This window comes from Callithrix jacchus, chromosome 17 (assembly GCF_049354715.1).
Source record: "Callithrix jacchus isolate 240 chromosome 17, calJac240_pri, whole genome shotgun sequence".
Lineage (NCBI taxonomy): Eukaryota > Metazoa > Chordata > Mammalia > Primates > Cebidae > Callithrix > Callithrix jacchus.
This window is the reverse complement of record NC_133518.1, coordinates 54,654,111-54,674,155: the sequence shown is the minus strand read 5'-3', so window position 1 is coordinate 54,674,155 and position 20,045 is coordinate 54,654,111. Positions and strand designations below refer to the sequence as shown.

At 41.5% G+C, this 20,045-nt stretch overlaps 2 protein-coding genes across 11 annotated transcripts in view; one reads left to right on the top strand and one right to left on the bottom strand.

Moving 5' to 3' along the window:
* LOC108588860 (uncharacterized) overlaps nucleotides 1-2,511 on the bottom strand; it is a 102,463-nt gene extending 99,952 nt beyond the window's left edge. The window contains exons 1-3 of the mRNA XM_078354567.1: nucleotides 2,506-2,511; nucleotides 2,424-2,445; nucleotides 1,769-2,324 (exon numbers count right to left, since the gene is read on the bottom strand). Coding sequence (XP_078210693.1) covers nucleotides 1,769-2,324; nucleotides 2,424-2,445; nucleotides 2,506-2,511 — 584 coding nt within the window. The remainder of the gene's footprint in view (nucleotides 1-1,768; nucleotides 2,325-2,423; nucleotides 2,446-2,505) is intronic.
* ANKRD28 (ankyrin repeat domain 28) overlaps nucleotides 2,118-20,045 on the top strand; it is a 208,642-nt gene continuing 190,714 nt past the window's right edge. For 8 of the 10 annotated variants that reach the window (XR_013528648.1, XR_013528652.1, XR_013528651.1 and 5 more), the window contains exon 1: nucleotides 2,118-2,536. Coding sequence is in view for 1 of the 10 variants with exons in the window: in XM_035278351.3 (XP_035134242.1) it covers nucleotides 2,510-2,536 (27 nt within the window). In the remaining 9 variants the exon portion in view is untranslated. The remainder of the gene's footprint in view (nucleotides 2,537-20,045) is intronic. The other 2 variants (XM_035278354.3, XM_078354254.1) reach the window with 2 other exon arrangements.

Sequence of the window (20,045 nt, the reverse complement as noted above, 5' to 3'; positions counted from 1 at the left end):
GAATGTTGAAACTGAGATATAGAGAGGTTAAATGGTGTCCATGGTGCAGAAGAATGACAACCCAGCTAGGTCTGAAGCATCATCTATAAGGAGAGCTACATGCTTACTATAATGCAGATGGTGCATCATAAAACACTTTCATTTATAATTGTTAATTAGAAAATTTACATAGCTTCAATCACAAAATCCATTAAAATGCATATTCCATCCATAAATTCATACTCTCAAATACACTTACATTCTCCCAAAAATTAATCTTTGCCATGTTCCTAATCAGGTTCTCACCATGTTTTTAAATTCCAGAACTTTAACATAAAGGAGAGATTATTTGGGGGAAAGAGTAAGAATGTATTAATTCCTGGCTCAACATCCATATTGCTTAACAGGCTTACTTAAAAATGAGGGTAAATCCTAACACTCTTAGACTAAGATAGAACTAGACTGGATTGGATATGGCACATAGGTAATAGTTTACAAATCTAATTTATAATCACAAAGTACTCTAGTAATATTATCACAACACCTTTGTTTTGGAGAACTCAAATGCTTTCACAACATTAACTCATTCACCCTCACTGAACTGATAAGGAGGGGTTCAGTGACAAATAGCATCCCTATTTTATCTGCTGGAGTTGAATAAAGGGGAAAGGAGCTACTGAAGAGAATGCAAAGCAAGAGCAGTTTAATTTCCTTTTTAGCCTCATTATGATGGTTAGATCAGTTATGAGAACTCCTCCATTTTAAGTATTTTAAGTAGAAAATATCACGATGAGGGACGTAATTTTAGCTGAGAAATTGTTTCAATGGAACCATGACATACATGGCTATGTTAAAGAATACTGGAAGGGTCACACTATCAGTTAATCAGGTGTTTTTGATCTTGCACTCTATTTTCATTTTTCTGTATGGCTAAAGCTAAGTTTTTTTGTTGTAAGTGCAGCATTATAATAACCTGATAGTCCTGAAGAAGGTCTCCAATCCTCTAGTCTGCCATTAGGCTCGAATCGATTCTCTAAATAAAGTCCATCCCAGGAGACACAATTGATGTAGGGGAAGAGGGGACTTTTAAAAACCGAGCCTGACGTCACACGTCTGTGTTTTAACCATCTGCACCTTTTATAAACCAGGGGCTGGAGCCGCCCGGGCAGACAGACCCAGGCGCACAACAATCTTCTCCCACACGAGCCTGGAATGGCAACAGCATGCGGCTGCCTAAGAAAGAAAAGCCGTTTCAGAGCTGCGGGGTGGCGTGGGGGTGTGTATAGCAGGGTGAGGGAGTCATTCCTCTTCTCCTCCATCCAAGGATGCTATTTATTGGAAATCCTGCACATTTTTTTTTTTTAAAGAAAATTGGTTTCTCTCGAGTGGGAGACAAAACCCTTCAGATACGAAAGAAGGGGTGGAGGCAGCAAGCCTGGCTGCGGAGCTTTCAAGGGAAAAACCACACAGTTTAGCTTCGGATTGGGATTTCGGGCAGAAAAAGGATTGGGTGTCCACAACCTGTTCGGCTGCGAAGACGACGCCCTTCCGTTCAGAGTGCAAGCATCACCCCCGCCCCTCACCCGGTCTCGGCCCGCAGCCCCCCGGGAGGACAGCAGCACCCCCCATTCCGAGACCACCTCTCATCCCACTCCTTGGCTCCCTCACCCTCCCCAAACCTAGGGGCGCATTCTCATGCTTTTTCCACGTGCAAGTCCGGCTCACCCGTCGCCACTCGCTGCAGCCCCCAGGTGTCCACCCCTCCCATCCCTTCCGGCCCCTCACCCACCTCCTCAGTCTTGCCCTGGCTGAGGGAGGCGTCCGCCCTATACCTCCACGTGCGAGTCCCGGGCCGTTCCCCACCCGCCTCCTCCCCGGGCTCCGCCCACCATGCCTGAGGCGCGCGCCCGGGAGCCGGGACACCTGGCCGCCCTCCACCGGCCCGCGCCCCTCCCTACTCCTCCGCCCCGCCCGCACCGCGGCTCCGCGCCCACCCTCGCGGCTTCCTCTGCCCGCCCCTCCCTCCGCTGGAGGCGGGGGGCACCAGCGAGCGCGGCGGCGTGGCCAATGGGCGCTCGGCTTACTCTGGCCTCTCCCCCGCGCGGCCGCCAATCGCGGCAGGCGGTGGTGGTAATATTGTGGAGTTTGGATGCCGCCGCTGCCGCGGGCTGGAACGGCGCGGCCGCGGGGGCTGCCAGGGTATTTCGGGAAGGGGGCGTGAGGAGGTGGCGGCGACGGCGGCGGCAGCGGGTAGGGCTGCTCTGGGAGGCAGCAGAGGGAAAGAAAAAGAAAGGAAGGAAGAGGGCGGGGAGTCCTCAGAGGAGGAGGCGGGACCGGCCGGGCTCCTCACCTCTTGGCGGCGGCGGCGGCGGCGGCGGCAGGCGGCCCGGGAAGCGGCGCCGCCCCCTGCCCGGTCTCCTCAGCGCAGCCGGCCGCCGACCCGCCGGTCCGGGGCAGCGGCCGAGGCTACTGGGGCGGAGCGGTGGGCCGGGCGGCGGCGGCAGCGGAGGCGGCGGAGGCTGGGACCGCCATGGCGTTCCTCAAACTCCGCGACCAGGTAGGTGAGGGGCGGCAGGGCGGGATCGCGCCGTCCGCGGAGGAAGGGAAGCAGGGCGGACCGGCGGTGTGGGCCGCCTGGGCGCCCCCTCAGCGGGGTGGATGCGAGAGAAACGGGGGTCCCGCTTCAGGGACCGGCGCAAAGCGGCGGGCCGGGGGCCGGGGGCGACCCGCCTGTCAGAGCCGCCGGGGCCCCGGTGAAGCCCACGTGCCGCCGGGGGTCTAGCCGCCGCAGCGAAAGGGGCGGGTTCCAAGCTCGCCGCCCTCGCGTCGGGAGAGCTGCCGGGCAAGCTCTTCCTCTTTCTTGCCAGGTGAGGCTCGGGCCTAACAGGTGGCTTCCCGTTGCCGGGCGGGAGCGGTGCTAGCGGCCGTGACCCGGGGTCACGACCTTGCTCTGTTTGCTTGGCTGGGTAGTGTGGGGCACTCTTCTCCGGGTTAAAGGCAGTTGATTCTGCTTAGCGACTAGTTACTCAGTGCTAGTTTCCAGACTTGTTTTCTTTTGACATTTTGTGCACCATCTTGTTACTTTTCTTGACTTAGGAAGAGCTGGTCAAGGAATACCTGTGCCAAAAAGACTTGTGACTCTGGAACTGCAAAAATGCTTTGTATCTAGGAACGAAATCGCAACTGTATCTGAATGATTGGTACACCTAACAACTTGCAAAAATGGGTAATAGGGTTTTGAAAGATCCGGACCTTGCCAAACATTTTTATCCTCTTTTAAGGAAAAGGAAAATTAATGTGTGAAATATACACATTACTTTGTCACAGGACATTGACTAGTGCTGAGAACTTAATTTTTGCCATTTGTTTTTTTGAACGGAAGATGTTGAACAGATTTGAAGGGAAAATAACTTGCATGCTTTGGGAAACTATTTTGAAAGTGAGCACCCCGTTTGCAAAAACAATGGGGAAGAACCTGAGAAGTATTTTTCATATTACGTAGTAAGTATTGTACCTTAAATTTTGAGTCCAAGTAAAATCAAGAATTCTCATTTCATAAGTGAATTTTATTTTATGTTTAGGCTGATCGCTTACCTTGTGTATCATTTGGTATCAGAATGATCATGCCTGTTCTTAACAGCGTCGGGGTTTGAAAGTTTGAAAAACTCTACAGTTTAGTCAATACAGTTTCTGCCTTGTATTTCAAATTATAGCACTGTTCTGTCCTGTAAGAGAGCCACTGGCCACGTGTAGCAATTTAATTAAAAAGTAAGTGTCTTCGTTTTGCTAGCTACATTTTAAGTGCTCAGTAGCCACATGTATCTATTGGCTATTGTACTGAATAGGACAGACATAGAACCTTTATCTCATTTTAGATAGTTCTACTGGACAGCAGTGTTAGAGAATAGCAGGCAAAGCATAGTTATAGCGGAAACCATTTCTGCTAATTCCAGTACAGTCTGTGCATCTTATACTCTTTTAACAGTGTGAAGCTCGAGATCTGGGTTTTCCAGTTACCTTTACTAGTCAGATGGCACTTTGTGCTTCCATTGTTAATGGTTGAAGTAATGACTGATGTTTTCTTTTGTTTCTAGTCCTGTATTTTTGAAAAAGTCGTTTTTGTGATTTACATTACTATGTACATTTGACATTTGGTGAACTTTTAGGAGAACCTCATATTTGATTCATCATCAGGTTTAAACAGAAACAGGATTGTGTTTTTCAGTTGGACATAATTCCAATTGCACTTTTGCATTGTGTGTTTTGGAATTGCAGTTGTGAGAAAATTGTGATGCCACTCCAGTCTTACATAATATCCGTTAATATTCAGTGGTAATGTTGAGCTTTAAAATGTCACTTGCGACTGGGCACGGTGGCTCATGCCTGTAATCCCAGCACTTTGGGAGGCAGAGACGGGCTGATCACTTAAGGTCAGGAGTTCGAGACCAGCCTGGCCAATATGATGAAACCCCATCTCTACTAAAAATACAAAAATTAGTCGGGTGTGGTGGTACACACCTGTAATCTCAGCTATTCAGGAGGCTGAGGCAGGAGAATCTATTGAACCCGGGAGGCGGAGGCTGCAGTGTGCTGAGATCATACCACTGCACTCCAGCCTGGGTGACAGAGTGAGACTCCATCTCTAAATAAATAAATAATACCCTGTAAACTTAATGGTTTAGGGAGAAAGAACAGTGAGGTTTACCTCTAAACTACTAAGTAATTGGCTCATCTGGTCTCTCTTTTGGAAGACTTTGAGAAGTAAGTTTGGTTTTGCTTAGCTTAAAGGGAATAGTTGTTTTTAGAGGTCATCTTACTATGTTGATTTAAAAAAAAAATTTTTTTTTTAAAAAACAGAGTCTTTGCTCTGTTGCCAGTGGAGTGCAGTGGCACAACCCTGGCTCACTGCAACCTCTGCCTCCTAGGTTCAAGCGATTCTCATGCCTCGGCCTCCTGAGTAGCTGGGAATACAGGCATGTGCCACCACGCCCAGCTAATTTTTGTATCTTTGGTAGACCCGGGGTTTCACCATGTTGGCCAGGATGGTCTCCCATCTCCTGACCTCATGATCCTGCCGGCCCCAGCCTCTCAAACTGCTGGGATTCCAGGTGAGAGCCACAGTACCTGGCCTTATGTTGATGTTTTATTAGCCACTGGAAATGATAGTAAAAATGAAATGGAAAGCAAATTCTCTTAAACTCTCCCATCTATCAGAAAGCAGTATGGAGAAGATATGGATAAGGACACACAAACTTTTAAAGCTGGAAGATACTTGCCATGGCTTTTAGCTCAAAAACCTTATATACACAATGTAGGAGGTCGTAGAATCTACTTTTCTAGGTCCATTTCCCTATTCACCTTGTATTTTGTTTTCTTCCATCATTTGTAAAATACAGTTAAATACATATAAGCTACAAATGCAAAAGAGTTGTTTTTCTTTGCGTATTTAAGCATCAGGAGGGTTCTAGATGGTTTAAACATATAATCACTAAGTAAAGCTATTTGTTCTCATAGCCAATCAATTTGAATGAGATAATTTTCTCTCAACTTTGTGCCACCACTTAATTATGGAGGTGAAAAGTTATTACTGCACTACTTTCTATGAGTAGACAAAAATGATTTTTAATCGTAAACTGAAAATAATTTGTTTTGTGTTTAAAGGAATGGACACATTTTTTCCCTGAATTTTACTTGAATTTGAGACAGTTGCAGGGTTTTTTCTAACATATCAGTGTCATGATTTTTATTCTTGCAGTTGGTATGTTAAAATGTAATCACATATGATTACATTTTTATTTATCAGCAGATAAGAAGGGTAGAAGGTTGTTTAGTTTAGGGATCATACACTCACAACTAGTAAGCTAAATGGTAATTGACATTGGGCTTTAGTGTTTAGAAGACAATAGGGAGTAGTGGACATCATGGCAAATAGGAACAACAACAAATATGTTAGTTGCTGTCTAGCTCCAGGCCATTGTTGCATTGCTGGTGTGCCTAGCATTTTTTAGAACTCCCTTTTTTTTTGAAACCAGAAATTCAGATTGCTAGACAAAATCACTCTCTACAGGTATTTGTAACGTTGGCAAGTTGGTAGCTACCATTGACAATGCTTTGGTTTTAAAAAGGGGCTAGTTAGGAACTCATTTATAATTGCTGTTTTAGATAAGTTTGAAGAAAATACAAAACAAGATTCCCATTAAATACAGTTTTCTTCTAAATAAAACAGCCAGCATGGTCAAAACACTTTTTAAAAATTGAAATAAAGCTTACATATCATAAAATTTGCCCTCTTAAAGGGTACAGTTAAGTGGTTTTTAGTATATTCACCAAACTGTGCAATCATTATTAGATGGAAAAAGACCATCTAATCCCAAAACATTTTTATCATTTCCAGAAAGAAGCCTCATGCCCATTAGCTATTACTCTCCATTTTCCCTTTCTCCCAGCCCCTGGCAACCACTAATCTACTTTATCTCTGAATTTGCCTATTCTGGATATCTCAGATAAGTGGAATCATACAGTATGTGGCCTTTTGTGTCGCATTTCATTCACTTAGCATATCTTTAACGTTCATCCATGTTGTAGCATGAATCTGTTGGTCATAAATTTTTGTATCATGTTTAGGAATTCCTAAAAGAAAGTGCTGTACTTAGGTCATCTCACTGTCTCCTCTAGTATGAATATGTGAAATCTGGGAAGGTATTTATTTCTGTTTTCGGAATTTGTTTTATAAACTTTGTTTGCAGCACTAAAGGGTAATAGCTTTTACATTTGGATCATTTTTGTATAGGATCCATTTTTATGTGCTCCTTTATGCGTTAATGGTGAGGATTGGTATGTTTAAGGTGTTGAATTTTTTTGTTTTTTTTTTAAACATGGTTGGCATATATCATTAAGAAAGGCATTGGGTGGATGTGAATAACTTAACCATTATTTTGGATAGTTAATAAGTTCTCATTTGACAAAGTACACAATAAGAGTGGAACATTGTTTGATCTTTCAGAAAAAAAACAAAAAACGATTCTTGAGAAATCTTACGATTGGGGATACAGAATGCATGAAATGCCTGAAGAACACTGATGCCCAGATATTCAGATACCCTATGTAGCAGGTGTCTTCCTGTCTTATTTGTTAGTTTGATTTGAGACAGAGTCTTGCTCCATCGTCAGGCTGGAGTGCAGTGGCGTGATCTCTGCCTCCCAGGTTCAAGCCATTCTCCTGCCTCAGCCTCTCGAGTAGCTGGGACTACAGGTGCGTGCCAGCATGCCCAGCTAATTTTTGTATTTTTAGCAAAGATGAAGTTTCACCCTGTTGGCCAGAATGGTCTCGATCTCTTGACCTTGTGATCCACCTGCCTTGGCGTCCCAAAGTGCTGTGATTATAGCTGTGAGTCACCATGCCTAGCCTGTCTTCCTGTTTTGTGCTGGAGATGATGGAGGACACAAGGCCAAAGTAGCTACTGTCTCTACCGTTACAGATCTTAGTGACTAGAAGAGGGGGAAAAACATGTAGATGTAGAGTAAGTAAGATACATCACATGAAGAGGTTTATAGAGGCTGAAGGAAAACATATAGAGTGTATTATTTGAAAGTGTAACTAACATGCAGTTCAAAAACAAGTTCTGTGTTTCTTCACTTTTTGGATATCTTTTGTAATACAAAATAGAACCTAGTGTGCTCCATAAGAGGTACAGATGACATGTTTTAGAATTCAAAAGGATCAGATAATCTGATTTTAAGTAGAGGGAAACCCTCGTGGCAGGAGAGGTATTTTAGGTTCACCAGATGTATTTGTGGATGTTGAATGCAAACAGTTTTCAATGAAAGCAACAAGAGGGAACTGTGAAGGCAAGCCAGGAAATATGATTGGGGTAATGAGGAGATATTCTTGATTGGTGTGTGTAGTTGGAAAAGAGAGAAGATAAATTAGCTAAGTTAACAGTGACTACACTAAGTACTTTGAATCCCAGGCTGAGAAGTTTGGACTTCTGAAGGTTTTGGCAAGAATGTGCAGGTATGTATTTTATTTGAGGATTGATAAATTTATTAGATCCTCAGAGGGTTCCATGATCACCGAAACTTAGAGAACCGTTATAGGTTTTAGAAGAGTAGATTACAAAAGGCACACAAACAGGGACACCCAATATCAGTTAGTTAGCTACTGCTGTAAATCAGAACATACATAAAATATTTTTAGTACAGACTGAGAACATTAAGTACTAAGCAAAAGTTAGAATGAGTATATCTTAACATATTTCTCATAGCTATATTAACAACCTATTTAAATCTACAATGGAGAGTGTCTTAGATTTGTATGATAATTGGTAATTTTTTGTTACATAGTTCCAGTAGGGTAAATTCAACATTATGAAAATGCAGTTAAACTGATTATGTAAAGAGCAGTTAACCCAAATAGCTAGATTTGGTATACATTAAGTTTTTCAGCATTTTGTCTTGTTTCCTTTTTAATGTTCTGGTCTAATGTAAAATTTATATTCAGTGAATGTGCTCATTCTGGGCTGGGGTGAGATGCCCATGGAAAATGTCCTGTGCTTGGAGAAAATAGTTCCGGATTAAGTCTTTTGTTTTGAATATGGGCAAAATATATGAAGTATGGGCAATTCATATATCAAATCAGCCACAAAGTAATACCTTAAATTTAAAGCCAAAATTAATGAAATGGTTAGTTTCTTAAAACAGTAACGTTTTAAACTGTTACTGGGATATTGTATATAATGTAAAGTTGAAATGATTTAATTTTTGAAATATTTTAGGTTTAATTTCCATTCCCATCCCTTGTCTTAGTTATGCTGTTAAGTGATTTATCTACTCTCCTTAAGCCATACTGATAAAAAAGGCCGGGCGCGGTGGCTCAAGTCTGTAATCCCAGCACTTTGGGAGGCCGAGGCGGGTGGATCACGAGGTCAACAGATCGAGACCATCCTGGTCAACATGGTGAAAACCCGTCTCTACTAAAAATACAAAATATTAGCTGGGCATGGTGGCATGTGCCTGTAATCCCAGCTCCTTAGAAGGCTGAGGCAGGAGAATTGCCTGAACCCATTAGGCGGAGGTTGCGGTGAACCGAGATCATGCCATTGCACTCCAGCCTGGGTAACAAGAGTGAAACTGTCTCAAAAAAAAAAAGAAAGTTACCAGGATTCTTCCATGTATATGCTGATTGACTTACATAGTAGAGTCTGGATAGAATTATTATGCCTATTAACTTTCGTGAAAATGTTACTTTTGCCAGATCAATTTAAGTTGAAATTCTTCTTGGTAAGGGTTTACTCATGTAAATTTATCTATTTATAAATTTAAAGGTATGTATTTTCTATTGCTCATGATTTAAGGCCAAAGATAATATTAAAACATCTAGCACAAGACAGTAAAAATGCTTTAAAAAGGCAATTGAGTAGAGAAACACTTGTTTCAGAACCTTCGAATAAGAGTTGTTATAGATGAGCATTACATTTCCTATTGCCAAAAGTACTAAAAAAAAAAAAAACCAGGTTTTATAATAAGGAAGTATAAATTAGTATAGCAAGGCAGCCTCTTCTCTTAAACAGTTTCTGTATTAAAAAGTTTGATAGTTTTTTGTTTTTTTTTTTTGAGACGGAGTTTCGCTCTTGCTACCCAGGCTGAAGTGCAATGGCGAGATCTCGGCTCACTGCAACCTCCACCACCTGGGTTCAGGCAATTAATTCTCTTGCCTCAGCCTCCTGAGTAGCTGGGATTACAGGCACACACCACCATGCCCAGCTAATTTTTTGTATTTTTAGTAGAGACAGGGTTTCACCATGTTGATCAGGATAGTCTCGATCTCTTGACCTCGTGATCCACCTGCCTTGGCCTCCCAAAGTGCTGGGATTACAGGTGTGAGCCACCATGCCTGGCCCAGTTTTTTATTTTTTAACCAGCATTATTGAGATGTAATTCACACACAAACTTTAATTGTATAATTCAGTGTTTTTTAGTATATTCACAAAGCTGTGCAAGTACCACCAAAATCAATTTTAGAACATTTTATCATGTCCAAAACAAACCTCTTTACCCCTAAACCACCATCCCCCGAACCTCCATTCTTGCCAGCCTCTTGACAACTGCTATTCTGTCTCTGAAGACTTTCCAGTTTCACTTAGTGTGTTTTCAGGGTTCATCTACTCTGTAGCAAGTATCAGTATTTATTTTCAATTGCTGAATAATATTCCATTGCAGGGATATACCACATTTTATCCACTTTCAGTTCATAGATGTTTGTATTTACATATTTTGGTTATTATGAATAATGCTGATATGAACATTTGTGTACAAAATTTTATGTAGACACAAGTTGTCATTTCTCTGGGATATACAAATGGAATCATTGGGTAATATGGTAACTCTGTATTTAGCCTTTCAAAGAACTGCCATTCTGTCTTCTAGAGTGACTGCACCATTTTACATTCCCAGCAGTGCATGAGGGTTCCAGTTTCTCCACATCCTCAATACTACTCATCATTGTCTATCTTAAATTATAGCCATCCTAGTGTGTCTAAAGTTGTATCTCTTTTTTTTTTTGACACAGGGTCTTGCTTTGTCACTCAGGTTGGAGTGTGGTGGCATGATCATGGTTCACTGCAGCTTCAACTTCCTGGGCTCAAGTTATCTTCCTGCCTCAGCCACCCAGGTAGCTGGGACTACAGGTGCACCCCATTATGCCCAGCTAATTTTTGTATTTTTGGTGGAGATGGGGTTTTGCCATGTTTCCCAGGCTGGCCTTGAACTTAGGAGCTCAAGCAATGCATGCCCCTTTGGCCTCCCAAAGTGTTAGGATTACAGGTGTGAGCCACTTCACCTGGTCATGAAGTACTATCTTACTGCAGTTTTGATGGCTAATGATGTTGAGCATCTTTTTGTTTGCATATTGGCCATTTGTGTACCTTTTTTTGGAGATTTATTCAGATGCTTTACCTGTTTTTTTAATTATGCTATTTGTCTTTTTATTGTAATAAGGATATAGGAAAAAACAAACCCAGTTTCTCTTACTATACTCTGACAACACAGAATGCTTTGGTGAGTAAATGTGTCACATTTCACTTTTCCCCCACATACCAAGGAAGCAACCAGTTCATCAGCAGATTCTCTGGTTTACACCAGTTAGATGTCTTCTCATTCAGTTTAGTTCTGACACTGTATACCTGTAGATACTGTCAGATCCACAGGCGCAGTCCCATAAGACTGTTTCCACTTCAAGGCTAGGTGCGGTGGCTCACACCTGTAATCGCAGCACTTTGGGAGGCTGAGTTGGGCAGATCATGAGGTCAGGAGTTCAAGACCAGCCTTGGAAACATGGTGAAACACTGTTTGTACTAAAAATACAAAAGCCAGCCAAGTGTGGTGGTGGGAGCTTGTAATCCAAGCTACTCGGGAGACTGAGGCAGGAGAATCTCCTGACATCGTGATCCACCCACCTCCGCCTCTTAAAGTGCTGAAATTACAGGAATGAGCCACTGCGCCTGGCCCGGCTTTTTGGATTTTTAAGGAAGCTTCATTACATATATGTAATTGATTAAATCGTTGGCTGTTTGTGCTCAGCTTAATATTTAGCTCTTTTCCTTCCCCAGAGTTTGGGATGTGGGGTTGAAAGTTCTATCCTCTGATCATGCCTTGGTCTTCCAGGTAAAGCTGTCTAGTGACTGGGAGCCACCACTTGTTTTATTAGCATGCAAAAGATATTCTTATCACTTCAGAGATTCCCAGGGTTTTAGAATTTGTATGTCAAGAGATGAGGAAGGCCAAATATATATTTTATAATCTTACAATTATTGAGTTCTAGGAGTTATTTGTGTATTCTAGATACAAGTCCCTTATCAGACATGATTTGCAGAAATTTTCTCCCATTCTGAGGGTTGTCTTGCTACTTTCTGATGGTATTCTTTTGAAGCACAAAGTTAATTTTATGAAGTTCAATTTACCTTTGTTTTTTTTTTTTGAGATGGAGTTTTGCTCTTTTTTTACCCAGGCTGGAGTGCAATGGCGCGATCTCGGCTCACCGCAACTTCTGCCTCCTGGGTTCAGGCAATTCTCCTGCCTCAGCCTCCTGAGTAGCTGGGATTACAGGCACGTGCCACTATGCCCAGCTAATTTTTTGTATTTTTAGTAGAGACGGGGTTTCACCATGTTGACCAGGATGGTCTAGATCTCTTGACCTCGTGATCCACCTGCCTCGGCCTCCCAAAGTGCTGGGATTACAGGCATGAGCCACCACGCCTGGCCCCCTTTGTTTGTTTGTTTTTTTTTTTTTGGTTGCTTGTGCTTTCGCTGTTACAGCTAAGAAATCCTTTCCTAATCCGAAGTCATGAAGATACACTCCTGTGTTTTCAGATAAGAATAAAGTGGGTTGACTAGTAGTCCCTGCCAAAGAGATGTCCAAGTCCTAACACCTGGAACCTGTGAATGTAACCTCAGTTGGAAAAAGGGTCTTTGCAGATGCAGTTAAGGTAGGGATCTTGATATGAGATCATCCTGGTTTGGGGTAGGCCCTAAATCCAAATGGCAAGTGTCCTTATAAGAGAGACAGAGTAGAAGACAGAGACAGTAGGTGAGAAGGCCATGTAAAGGTGGAGGCAAAGGTTGGAGTCATGCATTTCTGAGCTAGTGAACTCCAGGAACCCAGATGCTAGAAAAGGCAAGGAAGGATTTTCCGCTAGTGTTCAGAAGGTCACCTTGATTTCAGACTAGTAGTCTCTACAACTGTGAGAGAACACATTTTTCACACAGTTGAAGCTACCAAATTTATGGTCATCCATTATGGTCATTTGTTAGTCCTAGGGAACTAATAAAAGGAAAGTTTTAGCTCTTACATTTAGGTCTGTGATCCATTTTGAGTTGTTTTGTATATGCTATGAGGTCGGATATCAACATCTTTTTTTTTTTTTTCTTTTCATGTAGATATCCAATAGTCCCAGTGCCATTTGTTGAAAAAACTATTCTTTCCCCCATTGAATTGTCTTGGCATCTGTATCACAAATCAGTTGACTGTAAATGTGAGAGATTATTTTTTGGCTCTCAGTTCTATTCCATTGGTTTATATGTCTGTCCCTATGCCAGTGCCATGCTGTCTTAATAACTGTAGCTTTGTGGTGTACAGAGTCAGAGATCGCTTCCAACTCCGCTTTAACCTCTTACTGGGCTCTTCATCCGAGTCTAGAAACCACATTGACATCAGGCAGATTAACAAGGTAAAAACATACAAATTTAATTCGTTTTCCCTGTACATGGTGATCTTCACAAGAGATTGAATTCTGAAGAAGTGACCCAAGCCAAATTCTTTTAGACAAAGAATGATAAATTTGAGAAGAAATGATAGAACAAAGAAAATCTGGCTGGGGCAGAACATTTTCTAGGGGAGTCACTAGGAGATACATTGGGGAGGAGTGTGAAACAGGTGGAAAATAAGAATTACTTCCTTAAGAATGTTTATTCAGGTCCATTAGAGCTTCTAATTCCAAGTCTCTGTAGTAAGAGTTATTTTCTCTCTCTGGTATGGTGAGGCTACTCCTCCTAGAGGAATTTTTATGTCTTGCTGTGTGTAGGAAGAGACAGGTTAGCTCACCCTGTCTTTGTAGGAAACTACAATTTCTCTAATGTTTTCAACTCAAAATAATCACTATACTAATCTGACTGACTTTGGGATGACACATCCTTTACTCCTTCAGTAGTAAGCTTGAAATTGGAAAGTTCAAGTCTTCCAACTTTGTTTTTATTTTTCAAGATTTTGGCTTTTGTGGGTCCATTGCATTACCATATTTTAGCATCCATGTGTCAATTTTTGCCAAAAAGACTGTTGTAATTTTGATAAGTATTGCATTGAATCAATAGGTTAATTTGGGAAATATTGCCATCTTAACGATAATAAGTCATTCCATGAACATGGGATGCTTTCCATTTATTAAGGATCTTTAATCTCATCTTATCTTGTAGTTTCAAGAGTACAAGTTTTGGACTTTGTTACATGTCTAAGGTTTTTAAATGCTATTGTGTATGGAATTTTCTTATTTTTAGATTGTTTATTAGTAATGTATAGAAATACAAGTCATTTTATATATTGCTCTTGGATCCTACAACTTTGTTGAACTTTTTCTTATTTCTTGAGACAGAGTCTAGTTCTGTCGCCCAGGCTGGAGTGCAGTGGTGCGATCTTGGTTCACTGCAACCTCCATCTCCCGGGTTCAAGTGATTCTCCTGCCTCAGCCTCCTGAGTAGCTGGGATTACAGGTACCCGTCACCACACCCAACTAATTTTTGTACTTTTAGTAGAGACGGGGTTTCACTGTGTTGGCCAGGCTGGCGTCCACCTCCTGACCTCATGATCTGCCTGCCTCAGCCTACCAAAGTGCTGGGATTACCAGTGTGAGCCACTGCCCAGCCTGTTGAACTTTCTTATTAGTACTAATAATTTTTTAGTGGAGTCCCAATTTTGTTCTGTATACAGATAATATCCGTAACTAGAGATAATTTTCCTTTTTTCTTTCCAGTCTGGATGCTTCTTATTCCTTGCTTACTTGCCCAGACTAGAACCTCCAGTACAATGTTCAGTAGAAGTGGTGAGAGTAGACGTCCTTGTCTTGTTTGTGATCTTCTTTCATCATTAAGTATGATGTAGCTGTTGGTTTTTCAGAGATGGTTTTATTAGGTTGAGGAAGGTCCTTTCTATTTCTAGTTTGTTGATTGTTAGCTGCTGCTCTTTCTTTTTTTTTGAGATAGTCTCTCACTTTGTCACCCAGGCTATAGTGACAGTAGTGTGATCCTGACCAACTTGTAGCCTCGACCTCCTGGGCTCAAGCAGTCCTCCCACTTCAGCCTCCTGAGTAGGTGGGACCACAGGCATGTGCCGTTATGCCTGGTTAATTTTTAAATTTTTTGTAGAGATGAGCCTCCCTCTGTTACCCAAGCTGAGTCTTCAGCTTTTGGGTTCAAGTGATCCTCCTACCTTGGTTTCCCAAAGCACTGGGATTACAGGTGTGAGCCACTGTATTCAGCCATTGTTAGCTTCTTAAACATGGATGTTAAATACTAGCCCCTGTCTTGGGCAGCGTAGCTATTTGGGTATAATGAAAGTGTAGGAAAGAAAAATCCCCTGGTTTCAACCAAGGTCACATTATTGTCAGAGCGTCTTCATTCTTAAGACTTCCACATACTATTTCTTTAATGATGATTCCCAAAATTGTGGCTCTAGTTTTGAGTTTTCACTTAAGTTTGAATCTCTTTAACATTTGCCTCTTTGATAATTCCAATTAGCTACATTTTTCTTGCCCCAAATTCAGCATGACTGTTTATAAACTCATTCGACTCTGATTTTATTGTGCATCAAGTGCTAGACCAGCCTCCCAAGGACACAGGAGTATGTTTGGAGAACTGTCAAGAAGTAAATACGGTTGCAACACAGAATACTTGAACTGAGAAGAGATGACCCTGTTGGCGATAAGGGCCAAATCATGAAGATCCTATGTGCTGAGTTCTAATTTGGAACTTTATTCTGAAAGCAATGATTAGCCATGGAAGAGGCAAAGCAGGGAATCGGTACAGGGTTTGTATTTTGAATGCACTCTGGATGATAGTGTAGATATAGGTTTGTGTTGAGGGCGAAGCTGGAGGCAGGTGGAACTGGTAGGAAGTGCTGTCCGTTTGATAAGAGGTTTAACCTAAGACATTGGCAAAGGGGATGGATCTCAGAGATACTTAGGATGTGAAATTGATAGGACTTGATTACTAGATTGTAGGGGCTGAAGAAGAAGGATGACTCTTCAGTGACTCCTGCAGATTTGACTAGAGGGCCTAAGTGGATAGAGCATGCTGGAAGGAGCTGGTTTGAAGGTGAGATGAATTCAGTTTCAGATATATTGAGGTCCTCATAGGACATCTAAATGGAGGTGTGTTATAATCAGTTAAATGTGAGACTGGGCTCAGAAGAGTGTTTTTAGGTGGTAAAGTGTATGAGGTCACTCAAGGAATGAGAAAAAACTCATGGCCTAGCAGAGTATAATGGAGAATATGGAACAAGTGGAGCAAAGAAAACTTAAAAGGCCACTAGAGTTAGGAAGAAAGCCATGAGAGATTGCTAGCACAGGCAATCCTAGTTGCATTCTGTATTCTCTTAGGCATCAGAATCACATTGCAAGCTTAAATACAGATTCTTTGGGATCCTGTTAGATCTGCTGAATGAAGATCACCTGGGGGTGATGCCCCAGAATCTGTGTCTTAAAACCTCTTGTAAAAACTAGCTTGCTCTTCACCAGGCTTGTTTTCTTTCCTCTCAGGCCCCAGCTAACTGATATTTACTACCCCTTTTTGTGTTGGGGGATGGCCATGTGATTGAAATCTGGCCATAGGAAATTGAGCAGAAGTGTTGAGTGTTACTTCAGCCCTGGCAAATAGAAACTTCGCTTGAAAGATTATCTTTATTTTCTACCTGCTGGCTGGGTGGTGGTTGCCAGAGCAACTTTGGAAATGATGAGTCAAAGAGAGCTGAACTTCTTTCAGCCTGGGTTGTCTCTGGCCTCCTCAGGGCACATCCATCTGATCATTAACATGGATTTTTGACTTCATGTGAGCATTAAATAAAAATAACCTATTCTGTTATGTAGTAATTTGGGATTTATCTATTACAACATCCTATTAGTTTAGGAACTGTTGCCCTTGGTTTATACTGTTTGTATTTTTTAACTCATTTAGATGGTAGGTAAGCTTTCAGCTGTTGACTTCTAGACCTTGTATATATTGTGTTTGTGAAAGCAGCCTCAAGGGGCTTTACCCTGCAGAGCCACAGGGGCAGAGCTGCCCAAGGCCTTTAGAGTTCACCTCTTGCATCAGCATGCCCCGGATGTGAGACATGGAGTCAAAGGAGATTGTTTTGGAGCTTTAAAATTTAATGACTGCCCTGCTGGGTTTCAGACTTGCATGGGGCCAGCTAGTAGCCTCTTTGTTTTGGCCACTTTCTCCCATTGGAACAGGAACATTTACCCAAGCCTGTATCTCCATTATATCTTGGAAGTAACTAACTTGTTTTTGATTTTATAGGTTCATAGATGGAAGAGACTGCCTTGTCTCAGATGGGACTTTGAACTTGGACTTCTGAGTTAATACTAGAATGAGTTAAGTTTTTGGAGGACTATTGGAAAGGCGTTATTGGTTTTGAAATGTGAAAGGACATGAGATTCAGGAGTGTCCAGGGGTGGAATGATATGGTTTGCCTCTGTGTCCCCCCTGAAATCTCATCTCAAATTGTAATCCTCTCCTCTTAGAGGAGAGAGACTGGCAAGAGGTGACTGGATTGTTGGGGTGGATTTCCCCCTTGCTGTTCTCATGATAGTGAGTTTTCACGAGATGTGATGGTTTAAAGTGTGTGGCACATCGTCCCACCTCCTGTCTGCCATGGTAAGACATGCTTGCTTCCCCTTTACCTTCTATCATTATTTTAAGTTTCCTGAGTCATACGTCTTATTAAGCCTGTGGAACTGTGAGTCAATTAAACCTCTTTTCTTTGTAAATTGCACCGTCTCAGGTAGTTATTTATAGCAGTATGAGAATGGACTAATGACATGAAGGTTAACAATAGCTGGCTTTTGTATAAGCAAACTTCAGCATCAGGGTAAGCAGTAGAATTGAAACCAGGTAGAATACCAAGTGTGGTACTAGTCAAGTAGATCTGATGAGTAGCCTAATCCAGGGTATAGGCAGGTAGTTAGAAACTAGCATGTCTGTAAGAGCCTGAATAATTCAAATAGACATGTCTGAAATAAAAAACTTCAACAGATAAGGCCAAGGAACTGTGTAACTTTTCAGACATTATCATTTGATGTTGTAGTGGGGACAGAAAGGCCTAGTTGGAGTATTTCCCTGTTGAGAAGCTGGTAAAGAGGGATAAATGCAATATGGAATATATGTATTGTAGAAATGTTCTAGAAGATTGTGTATGTATTATGTAACAGTTAATCTACTCATTAGATAATAGGTGACTTGCTATTTTGAAGAAATGCATTGTAAGTTATTTTTAAAATAGTGATATGGTTTGGATTTGTGTTACTGCCTAAATCTCATGTCTAGTTATAATCCCCAGTGTTGGAGGTGGGACCTGGTGGGATCATGGGGAATTTCCCCCTTGGTACTGTTCAACATTCTTGTGAAATCTGGTTGTTTAAAAGTGCCTAGCCACCCCCCTGCCCCACCTTGCTGCTGCTCCGGCCGTGTAAGATATGCCTGCTTCTCCTTTGCCTTCTGCCACGATTATGTTTCCTGAGGCTTCCCCAGAAGCAGAAGCTGCTATGCTTTCTGTTCAGCCTTCAAAACTGAGTCAGTTAAACCTCTTTTCTTTACTTAACCAGTTTCAGGTATTTCTTTATAGCAGTATGAGAATGGACTAATACAAATACAATCCCTTAGCAAAACAGATTCTCATTCAGATAATCTTTTATCATAAAACTGAATTTCTATATATCATCTTCACTTAAATTTAGATGCAGTGACTGTTTATTACGTACGGATTATCAATACAGTGATTATTTTGCATGTCTTGGTGTATTATTGGTTTTAGAACTTCCTATGTCTTAGCTGTTAAAGTATTGCCTTTAATGTGACTAATGAACCTGTTCATATTTTTGTCTCCTTACTAATAATAATCTACCTTTTAAGCCTTCCAGATCCATTGTAAAATCACATGAACTCTTTACCTGCTCACCTTCTTGTTCCCTTACCTCCTTAGAGCCTTAGTTTTGAAATTGAGATTTTTTTCCCCTCTGACCACAACTTCTTTCATGATCGGTTCTCCCACTTCTTTGCCTACAGTGAATCTGAGTGCTGCTATATTGGAACCTACTTCATCTAGTCTGTTTGGTTCCCTTTGTCCACAGACTGACCTTGAGAAGTCCTGACCTCTTGATTTGAGCAATATTATTTATAATAGTGTTTTCTGAAGTATGGGACAGTTTTTACACCAGTGTGTTTCTTGAGATTTTGTTTGGGTGACCAGTCTACTTTAATTACCAGATATTGATTGATAACTTCGTTGCTCACAGTCCAGACTGAATGTTGTAGGCATGATTATCCCATGTCTGCACTATTCTGGGCTATTTGAGGGTCTCCCAGCTCACTTCATATCAGCCATTCTGTAGTTTTATTCTTCATTTTATTCTCTTCAACGCCCATTCCCTTTTTGTTCAACTATTACCTACCCTACCTATCTTTCAGCTTTCATTTCTGCATTTCCACCTCAACCTCCTTTCCTTTAGCCTTTTTGGCCTAACTTTTTAAGCCTTAACTGCTGATTTACACACATTTTCAGTCTTCTCCTTTTCATCTCCATCTTCTGCCTTTTGCAGCTTGCCCATTGCTTTCATGTTGATACCTTTGTTTATTATAAATTGTTTTATTTCTATACTTTGATTTCTGGCTCTTTTTTCTTATTTTTGGCTCAAACTATCCTACTGTACTCTATTCTTAATCTGAAATTTAGATGTATTATTTATCTCTTATTTGTATTCATTTTTTAGCCGTTGCTTTCTTATTGATTCCTTTTCTTTAAATTGTTTTATTTCTGCACTTTGGTTTCTGCCTCTTTTTAATTTTTTTCTGATGTTTGGCTCAAACTATTCTACTGTAGTCTTAATTCTATCCTTATCTGAAATTTAGGTGTATTGTTTATCTCTTATTTATTTATTTATTTTTTTTGCACTTCTCTCCCTGCCTCTACATACTGTTATATATTGGACACTATTAAGATTCTGATGCTCAGAGTGGGCAAAACCAAGTGATAGAAATTGTGTGTGTTCTTGCCCACATCTCATGTTGACATGTAATCCTCAGTGTTGGGGTTAGGGTCTGATGAGAGGTGATTGGACCATGGGGGTAGATTTCTCATGAATGGTTTAGCACCATCCTCTGTCCCTGTGATAATGAGTTCTTGTGAGTTCTGATCATTTAAAAGTGTGTGGCACCTCCCCACTTGATGTGCCTTGCTCCTACTTTCACCATGTGATGTGCCTGCTAACTCTTTTTGCTTTCCACCACAGAGGAAAGCTTCTTGAGGCC